Consider the following 17,023-nt stretch of genomic DNA (forward strand, 5'->3'; position numbering starts at 1 on the left):
CTTGATTTCGTGAATGGATCAGCTTTCTTTTTTGCTAGCAATCGAGTTTTACATCATTGAAAGCTAATATGCTTTCAAAACATTAGTTAAATGTACCAGGGGATCTAAACGGGATGAATGTAGACTGCTACCATTGAGTTTGTAGTTTTGTATTGTTTTTATTTGTTTGACACGATTTCTTTTGGATATTTTTTTAATCAAAGTAATTTATTGTATCAGAAATATCTCGTCAAAAGATTTGTTGTCCTGTTACCGTTTGAGAGAACGCAAAATAAACTTAGCCAAATATAAAAATGACGGATATAATACACATTAATTAAATAATGCAGGAAAAATTATACATGTAAGTAGTAGTCTGCTTTAAAATTAGACAGCAGATGATTTATACATATCACAAAAACCCTTATTCACTTTTATATCTGATTCAGAAACAGCTACACCAAACATAACCAGTTTTAGTTTGTTTTTCGGTTGTTGTACCTGAAAATGAATGATAAAGATTGTGTTTGAAGTTTGTACTTTGTAAGAATTCCTTATTTAGAAGAATTTAGTTGATTAAAGTGGGATATAAATGAAGCTCATAAATACAGATCTGAATTAGGAATGGTCTATAGTTACGTAATGATATAGTATATGTATACAAAAAACATTGTTTGTTCGGTGAATTTTCTTCACCAAGAATCACTTTGATTATTAAAAATTTCAGAAGTTAACATGGATTGGTAATTTTAAAGAACTTTATAAAAGAATTTTATATGTTTTAGAACGTACTTCTTTAACATTAATTCGGGTACAATTACTAAATTCTATCACCTAAAAAATTGTCCTGCTGACAATCTAGTGCTATTAAGTGTATTAACAGTTTCTCACTGATAATACACGCGTTCCCTTTTCAAATATGGCACCTATCTTGATTAAGTTATACAGTTACAGTTAACGTGGGTAGAAAAGGGTTTCTTCATGCCGAAAATGGATAAAAGTATGTACCTATCACGTTCCATTATAAAACCTTTTATCAACAAAAAATATTGTATAAAAGTCAAATTATTTTACTCAAATTCAGTGTAAATGAAGTATAAAGTGATTTGATAGAAATTTTGCAGATGTTTGCTGGGGACTAAAGTATTAGGGAAAGAGAAAGTAGATGGGTACTAGATCTTTCATTTTGCCAGACCAAATGTTTAGTAAACTTTAACAATGTATAGCGCAAGATATTGAGTTGGTGTTGTAAATAAACGATACGTTTCTGGGGTCGGTCATTTAGTAGATAACAACAAACAACGTGATTGGACTAAAGTGACACACCATCACTATATACATGTCAATTAAATGGATCAAATGTCACAAGATGAAGGTATTAAATTCTTCTATTTTTGAAAGACTAAACAAGCACGATTGGATGGTTTAAATAACAAAAATGTAATACAAACCAGTTTAATTCATTCAGGAATTATAATATTGGAAAGGAGTTTATTTTATTTACTTCTATAATGGCTATAGGAGACAAGCAAAAGTGTGTGGCTCTCCTAAAGTCTAACTTATTGGTGACTTTAACTCTATTTGGAGCAATTATTGGATTTACTATTGGATTTGCTGTTCGTAGCTTGCAACCAACAAAGGATGCCCTGATGTGGATAGGTGAGTCTTTTATATCATGCTTTTACAAGTTAGCCGACTCTTGTGATAAAAAACACTGTTAATAAAAGAGAATCTATAATATTCCTAAATATGAATTTTAATATGGTTAAATAATACCTATAAGACGCGTGTATATTAAAATGCAATGCAAGGAATACTCTCATAAGAAATTATTCCAACTGATAGAAACTATAAAAGATCTGATTATAGGTCACGGTTCAGACACCAATAAACTTTCGATTCGGCAATAGTGAACCATTCATGGTAGGAAAATACTAATCTGCAATAGAATGTTTATGTACGTTGGTCGGCTTTGCAAATAAAAAAAAATAAATAAAATAAACAAAACAAAACAAGAAAATAAAACACAAAAACAAAAAACAAAAAACAATTCCTTCAACGTATCGTCGTTGTGTTTAACGTAATATAGGAAATCCAGAAAGAGCAAGGTAGATTATAGTTAACAAGGAAAAAACACTAGAAGATATTTACATTTCTTTTAATATTATTTTCATATGTAATGGAATGAATAAATTCTTTTGAGAAAGTATATTCTAAAATCAAATTTAATGGGTTTTTTTTAAACAAAGGATATTTCTCATAACAGATGTTACATATGAAATTCAGTTTGCTTTTCCTTTTGCCAATCAAACTTGAAATTAAAAACAGTATACGTTTTTCTCTCTCTTACAAATAATATATTAGATGTATAAAATTATAGAATTTGCATAAAGTTCACCCCGAAAAGTTGTAAAAAAACTAAATGTTTACTTTTGGTTACAACTGTGCTTTTATGTAAAGTTATCCTTGAATATGCTATAGTACACCGCTAGGTAAACAATATTTTAGGTTTGTGTTTTCCTTTATTCTTGATTCATACATACAATCAACATATTAATACACTAGAGTACTGGTGTCCATTTAGTTGTGTATACCTGTCATTTAATATAGATCAATTGTTTCGCAGGTGTCCGTTAAAAGACAATATACATGTACCTTTCAGCTACCTGTCACCGGGTTGTTATTTTCATTTTTAACAAGACACTCGTCAATAATAGTTTTAGTTTATATTTTTTTTTATTACGATACTTATTTAAAAAAAAACGCTTCATGGTAGACTTGCTGTTTCGACATTTTTTTTCTGAGTGCTGTTAATAGGAACACATAAATGAATTATTAATTTCGTTTTAAAACATAATGTAAAGTAAATAAAAAAAATCTTTTTCGATATTTTTCTTGTTTTACATGTGTCCGAAAAGGGTATTTGTGAATTATACTTTTTTTTTTTTTTTTTTTTTTTTTTTACAAATTTCAGGTATGCCAGGAGAACTATACCTTAATACGATCAAGATGATGATTGTTCCTCTAATATCCTCGTCAATCATTTCAGGTAAATACAATTATCTATTTAAAATAAGTATCTGTCTCTGTAAGAATTGGAAATAAGGTGAAACATAGTTTGAAATGACTTATCACTATGACAACGCGATGAGATTTTTTTTTAATTAACTGAAAACAATAGTAAAATTTAAGATTAAATTCATTGAAATTACTTCAGACTTTCCATTCTGTTAAATGGATTGGTTTCTGACGTACATGTTTCAGATTATTTTAATATGCCCCAATGAAATACATAGATTTTATTTGTATTCTAAGGTTTGATAAACGCAAAATGTCAAGTTGATTATGCATACTAACATTTACCTAATTGTTTTAAAACTGTTGTTATCAGGTCTGATTTACACTAATCACCCTAAATTACTCTTTAAGTATGAGAATCATAAATTCCAATAGGACGAAACAAACATTGTTAGACATCATTGCCTTTAAATTTTCATTTTGCAACCTGTTTGTGATCTCCTCTTCACACTAACATAGGAGCACCATGTATTATTGAATAAGAAGCAAATGTCCATTACCCGTAAGCAGTTTAATAAGTTAAACACTTCACCCTAATATTGTCACAGAAACTGTTCATGGCCTACATTCAAGGTGTGTAATTTAAAACGAATGGCCTTCAATTGTTCAGTAACAATTCACTGAAGTAAACAATAACATACACAGTTCATTTAAACCATAGGCTTGAGAATAAAATAAATGACGCATATTTAAGAGAATTTCCTTCGTAATAATACATAGAAAAGGTATCATTTCAAAAGTATAAAGAAATTATGCATGGTCACAAGTATAAAGAAATTATGCATGGAAGGAAGATCTTGGTTGTAGATGCTACAGGTCAAATCATTTTCATTCGTAAGATATCTTAGATTTTCAACTTTTTGAATTTTAATTTCTGATTAACTGAAACGATAAGAAGTACATAAACTACATAGAAAGTACAAGAATCTTGAAAAATAACCCTTAGGTCTGTTCTCCGAAAATAAGTTATTTGAACATATATTCTGATTCATCTACCTGTAAAACAGACAAATCCCGGTTTACATTATAATGAAATAAAACTATTGTTAGGTTGAAATTTACTCCGTGTTAGCCTTACAGTATCATAATGCGTTTGTGGGTCTTAAAGTTTAGTTTGCGTTCATTTATGTATAGCGTTGATTAAGGATATACACAATCCAAATTAATTTAAAAAAAACTCGTACAGTTGTGAATTTGGAAATACTTGTTTAAATCATAATTCAACAAAAACCAAACTGTTAAAAATACAACTGGGAATATGTTTCGCATAAAACACTTCATGATTTGTTTCTGTATGTGAAATATCAGTATTAGAATTAAACCAGTCTGAAGGAGGTAGACCTAGGATAAGAAACACCCCTCTTACAAATCATTGAAATGTTTGTATTCACCAATTTACATCAATCTCATGTAAGCATAAAAGTAACATGGACAGATTTCATTCCGTTCAAAGGAAAGCTTGATAGGCTTTGGTGATATTGAATAAGATACAAACAAGTTACTGATTTTAAGGATTAAGTCCCTTGTCCCATGTTTACCTCTTTAAGTCACATTCAAAAGGAGAGCAACTTCATGGTTACATAAGACAAGTGGTGTTTACAAACAGACTGATTTAAAAACAAAAAAATTGAAAACCTTAAATTTTATAACAGAATTTTCATATATTTCGTCTTAACAGATGATTTAATGCAAACAAAAGAGACCCACGAGCTGGTATAGCATTCAATTATGTGTAAAAATGACGTTCCAGAGTATATCGGTTGTTATGCAACTTCATTTATATCTCAGAAAACTAGAAATTTTGCGAGTGATTTTGCTAACTGGGTTTTTAGGCCACATGCTATAAGACACTAAATTGTCGAAGCGCTAAACCTTTCTGCTAAGGAAAACTTGGTAGAATCAAATTGTTTACCCGATTTAGGAGAATTAATAAAAACAAATCGTACTTTTTGCATCAATGTTTCCACGTTATTTTGCGCCTGTCAGGATATTCTAACATCAGTATGTAGTATTTGTAGTGTATGGGTTCCTCGTCATTCATTTGAGACCAAAAAGTGGCCTTGAGCTTACTTTTTTCATCCCGGTAGGATGTTGTATCTTTCACAATTTCACCATTTCCATTCTCGTCATATTAATGGATAAACTGAAAAAAGTTGTGTTTGCCAAGTAAGCACACATTTTTCAGATATTTAAGTAATAATTCTATTTTTAACAGGTTAAACGAAATTACCTTGTTTCCGGCAGTTTACACCTATAAAGCGGTTAATTTGAAAGTTTTAATTGTAACTGCTGCCTTAAATAGTGACTGTAGTTACCATACACAGTCAAAATTGAAGAAAACAAATTATGTCTACTAAAACGTTGATTTTGTTTAAGTCATATTTTGACCATATTATCATCTAAAATGTTCATTAAAAACACAGATTGTCTAATTCAACACAATGATGCGTTGGAATAGGCAGTCTCAAAGTACCAAAACAAATCTAAGTGTTGAGTAGGACAGAAAATATCTGATAAAACATTTTTGTGCGTTGCGGTTGATACATTTTGACTACCTCAACGCAAAAAACCAGTACACCCTTAATTGATTCTTAAATAAATCGTTATTAAAACGTTATTGTGTTTTAGATGATCTGAAACGCGGATTGACGTCATGGTACCAAGTTAGATTTTGCAAATAACCTGGTTTGGACAAAGATAACTAACCTATTAGAACTTTTGTTACAAATCAAATTAAATTATCATGAGTTACATGTGTTGTTGCCATTTCTTAATAATTTTAACATTTAAACAATAATATCAGATCATTATTGAAATTTAAAATGTTTGCAACCATAAAATTTGAAAAAAAAATTATGTAATTTTAAAACTTTTTTGGACTGAAGTATAATCATTGCAGCCAGCGACACAATACTAATATCGCCATATTTAATATTGTATGCAATAATTTTGGACCATTATTGAAATTGAAACTTCGCACTCTTCCAATTTTCAGAAATATGTTAATTTTTTTCTAAATTGAGACTGAAATGTATGTATCACAGTCACACATTTGATCCATATTTTGACAATTTTAACATTTTAAACAATGATATTAGACCATTCAGGAAATCGCAAGTGTTCACAAATTTATTTAACGTTGAAGAATTTGGTCCGAAATATATGTATTGCTTCCACCCACATGATACTTATTTTGACAATGTTATCATATTATACAATAGTTTAGTGTTTGTACCCATACAAATATGTAATATTTTACAAACTAGACTGAAATATTAGTGTCGCAGTCACCCTCATGTCACAAAAATAGACCAATATAACATTTTTAACAATTGTATCAGACCATTATTAAAACTAAATCTGCTTGTACCCATAATATTTGCAGAAAATATGTGCTTTTGTTAGAATATGGATTAAGATATAAATGTCGCAACTACCAACACAATACTAATATTTCCATTCTTAATATCTTATAGAAAAAATTTGGACCATTATTAAAATTGAAAGTGTTCTTACCCATAAAATTCGGAGAAATTTGCTTTTTTTGAGAAATTGGTCTGAAATATATGTGTCCCAGTCACTAACGTGACATGAAAATGGACACATTTAACATTTTCAACAATGATATTAGAGCATTATTTGAAATTAGATTCGCACCCGTACAATTGGCAGAAATATGTCATTTTGTTTAGAAATTATACTCGCATTTAGCACATCTACTATATTAATAGAACATTGGGTTTCTTTTACTAAAACTTTTGAATTGATATGAATGATTATTTTAGTAGTTTAAAAAATTCATAATACATCAATTAACAAATTGGATAAATAAACATGCAACCGGTACATCACTTGTCAATTTGAAATGAACGGTTCCCATTTTAAATCTAAATAGCGATAATCAAAGGAATACAATCCAGGGACCAGACATGGAAAACAGACATACACAACAAAGAACACACAGTAACTAAAGTCATACATACAAAGTAACAAAAGCAATTGAGAAACTCGGGGACTCCACCAAAAAAACCAAGCATGCACAAGGTGCACAGGTAGGGTAAGCGTCCTCTGCTATTATAGAAACACCCGCCGAGTTGCTCATAAAAAGTCAAGTCCAGGGTAGACAAAAGAGGAAAGGAAAACTATGACCCGTTGAATAAATCAGTTTTCAGCAGATAGATATCCATAACGATCCACGAGTTCATGATGACGACCATAAAACTTCTGTAGTGATGACTTCAATCTTGTAGCAACATAACCCTGTTACAGAAGCCTATTTGTTAGAGTTTTAGCGCGATACAAAAAGTCTGCGTAGTTTCGGCAAGCTCTGGCATAACGTATGAGTTGTGATATGAACACTCCATACACATGTGCTGAAGGGATGTTGCCACAGATGAAAGGAATGTTGACAATTTTCAATGAAAAGTAATTACATTTGTCGTAAAGTTTGGTCAATAGTTTTCCTATACCATCGATTTCTAAGTGTAGGTCAAGGTATGAGGCTGACTTTACAGTGTCTGTAGTATCCTTTATCTCTAATTTTTTGGGTAGATGCGATGTATCAAATCCCCGAAATTAGGATTGTTTAAAGATAAAACGCCATCTATATAGCGGAAACAGAGATTAACGATATTCTTTCTTTCGGATGAGATCAGCTATAAAGTCAGCCTTATAAGAGTGAATGAATAGGTCAGAAAGTAAAGGAACACAATTTGTCCCCATTGGAATGCCGACCGTTTGTTGAAAAATACGTCCACCACACTGGACAAATATGTTGTCGATTAAAAATTCCAGCATGTTGTAAACATCCTCCTCTGTATATTTGGAAGATGATTTGGAATTATTTCTTACAGAGTATGAGGAATCTCTACCAAGAACTAAATGTTTGTATCTAGGTGTACCATTTTTTTTTTGAAAAACAGCGATGTATAATGTTTTTAAGTCGGGATTTGAACTGAGTATGGGGAATAGAAGTATACAGTGTTGAAAAGTCAGTTTTTAATGCTATTATATTCAGATAATAGTCTTGAACTGATTGTCTCCAAAAGATCATTCGAAATTTTCAGTATCCACATTGAATTAATACCACTACGGTAGTAACAAGTGTTGTGGTAGGACTGCAGACCCTCGTTAACAGTTGTGAGTATAGAAGTTAAAAGTTTTGTAAGAGGTTTGGTGGTAAATTGTGCAGATCCAGCTATGAAACTTTGTTTGTATGGATTCTTGTGGAGTTTAGAAATCCAGTACATAGACGGTAAATAACAATCATCGTCCTTGGTAGAGAGACCAAACGAGGATACCACAGATTTATATCTCTTCTTTGGAGAGTGTGGTAGCACTATAGGTCTTATCACTGCTATTATGTTCTACGTCTACCTCTGCTACTAAACATTGGATGTAAAACGTTTTGCAGACAAAAACAATGTTATTTTGGGCTTTGTCTGCTGGTACGACAACATACTTGACAATGTTTTTGCTACACCGGGGCCTTTGAAAACCGATGTAGCCTTGGCACTCATCAAAATCATTTTAAAACTTAATTCGATCACAATTCTCAAATGCACATGTATTTATATTTTTAATATATTTTGAAGTAGTTAATCAATCAGCTCGGAGTAGTGACAATACTTATTGTAAGTTTCGGTATTGCCACATAGCTTAATTTAACGCATGATATATCTATGAAACATTTACTTTCATTTTCAGAGAGAAATGGGGGATTGATCAATGGGCAATGGGAAAGAGGCAATGCAATAGGGCATGGGGCTATGGAGAATCGGTCTTTGTGCAATGGGGCAATGGGGAATTGGTCTATGTGCAATGGGGCAATGGGGAAATGGGTAATAGGGAATTGGACATGGTGCAATAGGGTAAGGGGCAAGTTGGCAGTTTATCCAATACAGGGACTGTATCGCCATTCCCAAGCAAACACTGTTTATTACACACCAATGCAAACGTTTTAATAAGCTTAAAATTCTACTTTTTGTTTTCCTGTTAAAAGTGTTTCAAAAAAATATTACAAACCCGTTTTTATCCTTAACAGTTCTTAATGATGAACACTCTTTCCAGTTCCTCATTCAAAATTGTACCCTTACCCGATTGCCTCATTGCCATTGCTCCGTTTGCATATCTCATTAAACATTCTTATTGTTCATTGACTAAAAAGAAATAAACTAAAATAATGCCTGTTATTCATGTTTATTCATTTCACATCACATATACAATATAGGTACATTGTCGAAAGTTATTGAAGATTTCCCCTGTTCCAAGCCGAACACACATCTTCAATAATTTTCGACAATGTACCTATATTGTTTTTATCCTGTTATATTAATAGTTTTGTGCATGCGTACATTTTTAAAATAAAATTTAAAATGCATATCCCCTGAGGAGCCCCGATCGTTAAACCGGAAGAAAAAAAATTAATACGCATGGCGCATGACTCAGTAAACATTGAAATTCAATCCGCACCATATAATCCGTCAAAGCTGTTTGAAGATAATAAGCAGTGTATCAAAATTTATTTAATTCCAAGAGAAAAATAAGTAAAATGAACAATAAATACAAATATTTTGAAAGTTGCACAGTCGATTTTAAGAACATTAAAGTTTCGAATTTCGCGAGGAAGGTGGAAGCTGAGTTGTTTCTGTTTGGTATATGGCAGTAGATTTCAGGGGTGAAATTTGTGCACTAGAAAGTCGATATCCTGCTAATGTACGGATACAGCAAAAAATAACCGTATACCTTTGTTCGTTTAACAAATAACCTCATTGCAGGATAAATATTTATAAATCATTACAAAAAAAATCATCAAGATGTTTATAATAAATATCGATTTCATCATAGGAAGTTCGCTCCATTCAGGTTATGAATGTAAATGTAAAGATTTCTATTTGTAATAAAAGAAGTAACTTTACTGATAATAATTCTTCGTTAATTGTAGGTACATCTTCATTGGACCCCAAATCTAACGGGAAAATAAGCATGGTTGGTTTGGCTTTTATCCTGGCTACCAATTTTATCGGGACATTACTCGGTGCCATATTGTGTGTATTTATCAATCCAGGTAAATTAATAATTTTCAAAATTTGTGTAAAATAAAGCATTTATGAATCATCAGGTATTGTTTAAAACAAAGAAAACATCCAGGTGGTACATGCATTAAACAAATAAATTTAAAGATGCATCAAATATGAATTCAATCACTTTTGTTACCTACATGTACTTTTTAAGTTTCGAAAAACAAGTATCTCTCTCTACTTATATATAACAGAAATGATAATGATACTTATATTAGAAAACGACGTGATAAAGAGTAAAGCCTTATGTAAAAATGGTCTTCATTAAGTGTTTCCCTTAGGTAGATGACGTATTATCTTTAAACAATCCTAATTTTGGGGATTTGATACATCTACCCAAAGAACTTGAGATGAAGGATATTACAGAGGCTGTAAGGTCAGCCTCATATCTTGACCTACACTTAGAAGTTGATGGTAAAGGAAAACTATTGACCAAACTTTACGACAAACGTAATGACTTTTCATTCAGAATTGTCAACTTTCCTTTCATCTGTGGCAACATCCCTTCAACACCTGCGTATGGAGTGTTCGTATCACAACTCATACGTTATGCCAGAGCTTGCCGAAACTACGCAGACTTTTTGTATCGCGCTAGAACTCTAACTAATAGGCTTCTGGATCAGTGTTATGTTACAAGATTGAAGTCATCACTACAGAAGTTTTATGGTCGTCATCATGAACTCGTGGATCGTTATGGTGTATCCATCTGCACCATGAAAACTGATTTATTCAACGGGTCATAGTTTTCATTTTCCTCGTTTGTCTATCCCGGACTTGAATTTTCATGAGCAACTCGGCGGGTGTTTCTAGAATAGCAGAGGACGCTTACCCTATCGGTGTACCTGGTCCATGTGTCTAGTTTTGGTGGAGTCCGGGTTGCTCATTTGCTTTTGTTATTTTATGTGTATGATTTTAGTTACTTTATGTTCGTTGTTGTGTGTGTCTGTTTACCATGTCTGGTCTTTGTCCCTGGATTGCATTCTTTTGATTGCCTCTATAACCTTGGTTCCTTTGACTACTCTTTGTAAATGTGTATAGGAGGGCGGGCCACAGACGCTAACGCTAGCCAACTTAAAGAAGTCAATATACAGACTGAAGATGTATTTGCTGATTTACTCAGGTAATTTGTTAAAAACAAAACAAATTGGATATTATTGATTATTCTTTATTGACAACTATGCACTAAAACTATTTACTAAATTCTTTTAGAAACTTCAAAGTTTCGTAAAAGTATCTTATCATCTTATAACAAAGTTATATTTTATGTAAAGTATACCAATAAATCCTGTGAAAAAAAAACAGAGACTGGGGTCCAAATTTTCGAAAAACTTTCTGTTATTCGATGCGTTTTATTTGTATTTAATCTTTATTTAATTTGTATTCACCTTCTAAATGAGGCTATTGTCGACTTATTCATTATTATTGTTTTTGCTTATCTGAGCCAATGCACAACATATATTCTTTTTATATAATTTTTAAACCAGCAAACATGAATTCATAATTACCTTTAATGGTTTCTATTTTAATTTGTCATGTGTCCAACTTCCACATGTATTGATAAAACCATATTTCTTGTGATAACCTCAGTGATATATTGCTGACATATTGAAAACTGTATGACTAATTATACAGTAATCTGAAGTAAAAAATGACAGTACAAATATTTTTCAGTAAAATCCAGTCTTTATCGATTTATGCCATTTATTTTCCAACTGTTGAAATTATAATTGATATTTTCGTACATAATATGATATTTTAAAATATTGTACTTGCATTTTATTTTATAATGGATAAACATTTCAAATTTATATGATGATTCTTAAGTAAACCTCTAATCAAATTGCCAGTTTGTCTGTATAGTGACTGACTCCCCTAAATTGGCAGCCTTGTTAATTGTGTGTATTTTCAGAAACCTTCTTCCAGAAAACTTAGTGGCATCAACATTTCAAGTTGTAAGTTTTACCGATAAAATGTTTATTACATAATTTGTACATTTCTTAAAAATGAAAGTCGGAATTCAGGTTCTACCTAGGGAAAAAAGATAGTTCATGCATCTCCAAACACAGGAACACTCACACGTATGCACTTTGTTTTAACATAAGATCTGATAACCTGTATTTATGGCAAAATTCAAAATGAAATGTCCCAAATTAGGACTTGGGGATAACAGACTCATAGCTAATGCTATTTTTTCAGACTATAACCAAATACGTCACAGACAAACATTTTAAGAACATTACAGACTCTAATGGCACATATTCAGAGGAAATGGTAACTTTTATCAAAGACAAGTATTTAGGCAAGGGTTCCACGACTAACATGCTAGGTAATATATTCTTAACCTATTCTCTAAAAATACATCACTATTTTTTGAAGTGCGGAAAAAAGATATTAAACTTGCACTCTGTCATACTTTGCACTATATTTAATAGAATCATTCGCTTTAAAGTTCAATTATTTATCAAGTAGAAAACAAAAATTCTTAGGTTTTTGTTCATTTAAGTTTTTTGAAATGCACGTATATTTGCTTTTGAAGGTTTACTGATAATAAGCTTATTGTTTGGAATGGCCACATCAGCTGCGGGCAAGTCCGGACGGCCATTCCTGAAGTTCTTTCGTGCTGCAACAGACATTGTCTTGTTGTTGTTGGACAAACTCTTATGGTAAAACATTTATATATCCAAAATTAACCTGGTGTTATATGACTACAAATATCTTTGCGATGACCAGGCGTTTAAATAATTCCAAGAGAACAACTTAATACATATGACAATTAAACAAATATCTATAATTGCTTTCAATTTCAATTATAAGTTGATATAATGTAATCTATAAAACATTGTACTGTTTGAATTTATTGCCCTTTTTTAGCACACTTGGATAAAAATTTGAATCAAAATTCCCCACATCAGTTCTATGCAGGATATCCCTAGAAACATTCATACCAAATTGGTCAAGTAATGTCAAAGAAGAGATTTGAAAAATGGTTAACGACAATGACAATGACGACGACGACGACGACGGATGCCAAGTGATGGTAATACCTGAACTGGCTTTCGGCCAGGTGTGCTAAAAAAGGGCAACTTAAGTTCGTTACTGAAAATAGAACATAGGGTTTAAAGTGTACTTTTTCGCATGAACCTCCAAAACCGTTAAATTTATTCAAATTCTGACATGGATAAAAGTACTTTAGCATATTAAGATCTATGTATGGTCAAATTTTCGTTTTAATCCGTTGAGCCATGTTGGAGTATTTGTCATTTTTCGACATTTTTTGTTATCTTTGATGTATTTCACTACTTTACCAATTGGCATCAAATTTAGAATGAATGTACCTTGGAGTATACTGCTTGGAATGATTTGCGGATTTTTGGTTCGTCGAAAAACATGACCGCGTTTATAAAAATAGAACATAGGGGTTATACAGTACTTTTTTTGCATATATCTCCAAAACCGATAGAATGTTCCTTGGGATATCCTGCAGATGACTGATGTGGGGATTACTTGTCTGTGTAAAAACATGGCCACCGTTACTAAAATAGAACAAAGGGGCAAGACATATATCTCCAAAACCATTAGGTTTAACCAAACGCTTTCAAGTACTTAAATGATCCTTATTATAAGGCCTTCAACATTACAAGGGGATCAAAGTTGTCAGGCGACTCTTTGTAAGAATTACTGCCTTGAAAGATAAAAATGTTTTTTTGTTGTTTTTAGAGTTTTCAGCCAATATCTTGAAAACTATAATAGAAAGAAACTTTTCATTTCTGAAATGATCCTTATAATAAGTCCTACCAATATCTTCTGAGTCAAAATTATTGAACAAGTCCTTGTAAAATTTATTGCTCTTTAAAGACAAACTTTAACCAGGTGAGCCTCTTGTTGACTTAAGCAATGGTAACTTAATGATATGAGATGCATATGCATCTATACTTTATAAATCCAAAACAGATGAGCATGGTTGTGTTTATCGCAAATCGTAAGATTCCCTCTAAAGATTTTTTCTTGTTATTTTATAAATGAAATAAATGGAAATTAATTTTATTAAATACATTAAATAAGACATATTCTATATAACCGAATTTATATATGTTAGGTCTACGCCAATTGGTGTGGCAAGTTTAATAATGAAAGTGGTCGCAGGTGCTGCTGACATCGGAGAAAGTTTTACTAAAGTTGGAATGTATATTGGCACCTTCATGCTGGGCCTTGCTATAGCTCTGTTCATACTCCATCCGCTTATCTACTTCATCATAGTTCGGAAGAATCCTTTAAAGTTTATGGCATCGCTAACGGAACCAATGCTTATAGTTCTAGCTACAACTTTGACGTAAGTTATCACTAAAAAATAAATTGTTATGCAAAATGGAGTTAAAGTTCGATTATAAATTTTACATCAATTTCATGTTATCAGAGAAGTTACTTGGATTAACTTCATCCCGTTTTAAATGAATGCTTGATAGGCTTTGATGAAATTGAATATGATACATGATACAAACATATAACTGATTTACCCTAGGTCTACCACCTTAAATTTTGTCTTACACAAATTCTTCCGCAGGACAATTGCCATGCCACTGTCTCTAGTAAAACTTGAAAATGAGCCAAACAATGTGGATCGTCGGGTCACGAGATTTATTGTTCCTTTGTGTGCTGCCATTGGACGAACTGGAAGCTGCATTTTCTTGTCTGCATCATGTGTGTTTATTTCACAGTTGGAAAGCCAAGATCAAAATCCTGCGTCCATCGTCCTCATAATGTAGGTTATGATATTTTTTGTTGACCTTTGTTTTAAGTGTCATTAAGCGTGACTATCCTTAAATATTAAGAAAAATTACTTATAAATGATATATTTGATTTTACAGTTGTTGAATTTATCTACATTGTAGACACGTGTTTTGTTATATAAGTTATCAAATCACTGCTACGTCATAAACTATAAAAATAAAACTGACCAATTTTTACATATCCATTCACATCATTTTAATTTTTAAGAGTAAATCAGTTGTTTTCCTTCTTGAATCTATATCCACAGAGTACTAATCACAATGATGTCATTGGCAGTCCCGTCAATACCAAGCGGTGCGTTGGTTACCATCATCGTTTTGTTGTCTGCTATTGGTATATCACCGGAAGCAGCATCCCTTTTATTTGCATTCGATTGGTTTTCGTAAGTGTTTATCTTCTTTTTCGATTGTTTGGCGCTTTTAAGGAAAGCACTTGACTTAGGTTTTCACTATTGCTTCTATATGTTTTGTTACAGCTTGTTGTTCTAAAATATCGTTTAAAAAAATAGAAAAAAAATAAAGAAATGACAAAATATTTCTCTCTAGTCGCGTATGCATAATTTCCTGTATGGGTATTTCCAAAAATCATAAGACGCTTACCTTATCAATGCATCTGGCCGATGATCCTAGTTGTTAATGGAATCTGGGTTGTTCATAACTTTTCGTTCTTTGTACGTAATGTTTCAATCATGTCATGCTTTAAATTATTTGTGTAAGATTTCCATGTTGTCGTTCAATTATATTATTTCATACTGCTGGAGTTGTTGTTCACTAGATTTTCCAGATAAGTTTATTTATCACATGTATGACAAAACTAGTTCATGTTAAGTGAACGTTTACTGTACAGAGATAGTAAAAAGACGTTTATTACTTGATTCTAATTTGTTATTCTTGTTTCATATATTTTTAAACCTGACACATTTGTTTCCATTCTCAGACCTATATAATGAGAAAGAAATAATAGTGACGTTCCCTTATCTCATCAACATGCGAGATGAAATAGTGATGAAAGTAACGTCACAATATGATATAATTTGACGTTTTAAAATTATTCATCGATCCAAACTTCAAAGTTTAAGAAAACGAATTTGTTCCCCTGTTAGAAATATCAATGATATATTTCTGGTTTCAGAGACAGGATGAGATCAATTGTCAACATCTACTTTCAATGTCTAACAAGCGCTGTAACGGATAAACTTTGTGAATCCACACTCAAGAATACACCCCACGAAGACACCGAAATGGACTTTGACGTTCAATTAGAAGACATAACGACGATTCCAATGTTAAATCATAATGGACAGGAAAATGCACCTGAAAAGGAGCTTGATGAAAAACACGCCTTAGTTTAGATAAGAATGAAAAGTTATGTGATGACGACTTTAATGAAAAAAGTGTGCAGACTAAGATATATACAAAATTATAAGATTGAACATAATTGCTTAACCGTATTTATCACTGTTATTTTTATTCAATTTATCATTGCAACAAACGCGAATATTTTATTTAATAAAACTTCAAACTATGCAAACTATACGCGCACAAGTCTTTTTCTGTTTACTGGTAACTTATCAATTAGCAATTCTCTTAGCTAGATGCACTTATTTAAGACAAATAACGCTTAGAAAATAAATGAAGGAAACAACCTATATCATGCACAAAATGTCACTGAAATAACAAAAGTTACTTCAACAAAATAAAAAAAGAGACTATCGATGGAAAAGTGGAGAAAAGTACAATGTGCACCTCTTTTACTTTTATAAAAAAGAAGAGACCAAAGACAATAAAATGATGTAGTGATTTTTACTGAAACGTAATCTTTAACTATACCATTTAATTTGATTGGAAAAAAAAACATGGTAAAGGAAATGGTAGTTTCTTCATACCTTTTTGGTTGGTGTATTTGCGAACTTTATTTGAAATTAATATATATCTTATAACAATAGATCACACTCTGCTACGATATTAGTTGTTTAAATTAAGAAATAGACATTTTTTTCACTAAACAAGCAGGTACGATATATTCGAACAATTCGAGTACTACAATGTATCAACAGTTTTATATCTTGCAATACCTCAACTTAGTGAACCATGTATTGA

General features: G+C 31.7%; 2 protein-coding genes across 12 annotated transcripts in view; both read left to right on the forward strand.

The window, feature by feature from the left end:
- The window catches only part of LOC148609961 (uncharacterized), a 57,023-nt gene extending 55,384 nt beyond the window's left edge, over nucleotides 1–1,639 (forward strand). For 9 of the 11 annotated variants that reach the window (XM_088541581.1, XM_088541580.1, XM_088541584.1 and 6 more), the window contains one exon: nucleotides 1,501–1,639. The gene's annotated coding sequence lies outside the window, so the exon portion shown is untranslated. The other 2 variants (XM_088541583.1, XM_088541582.1) reach the window with 2 other exon arrangements.
- LOC148609962 (neutral amino acid transporter A-like) lies at nucleotides 1,491–16,457 on the forward strand. The gene is made up of 10 exons (XM_088543164.1): nucleotides 1,491–1,638; nucleotides 10,001–10,123; nucleotides 11,175–11,256; nucleotides 12,046–12,088; nucleotides 12,333–12,462; nucleotides 12,673–12,799; nucleotides 14,233–14,466; nucleotides 14,698–14,895; nucleotides 15,172–15,306; nucleotides 16,056–16,457. Exons 1-10 carry the CDS (start codon nucleotides 1,491–1,493, stop codon nucleotides 16,273–16,275), a joined length of 1,440 nt encoding a protein of 479 aa, XP_088399290.1. The 3' UTR covers nucleotides 16,276–16,457.
- The last annotated feature ends 566 nt before the right edge of the window (nucleotides 16,458–17,023 follow it).

The sequence above is a fragment of the Perna viridis genome, chromosome 8 (assembly GCF_037379345.1).
Source record: "Perna viridis isolate PV_CMFRI_1.1 ecotype Kerala chromosome 8, ASM3737934v1, whole genome shotgun sequence".
Taxonomy (NCBI): Eukaryota; Metazoa; Mollusca; class Bivalvia; order Mytilida; family Mytilidae; genus Perna; species Perna viridis.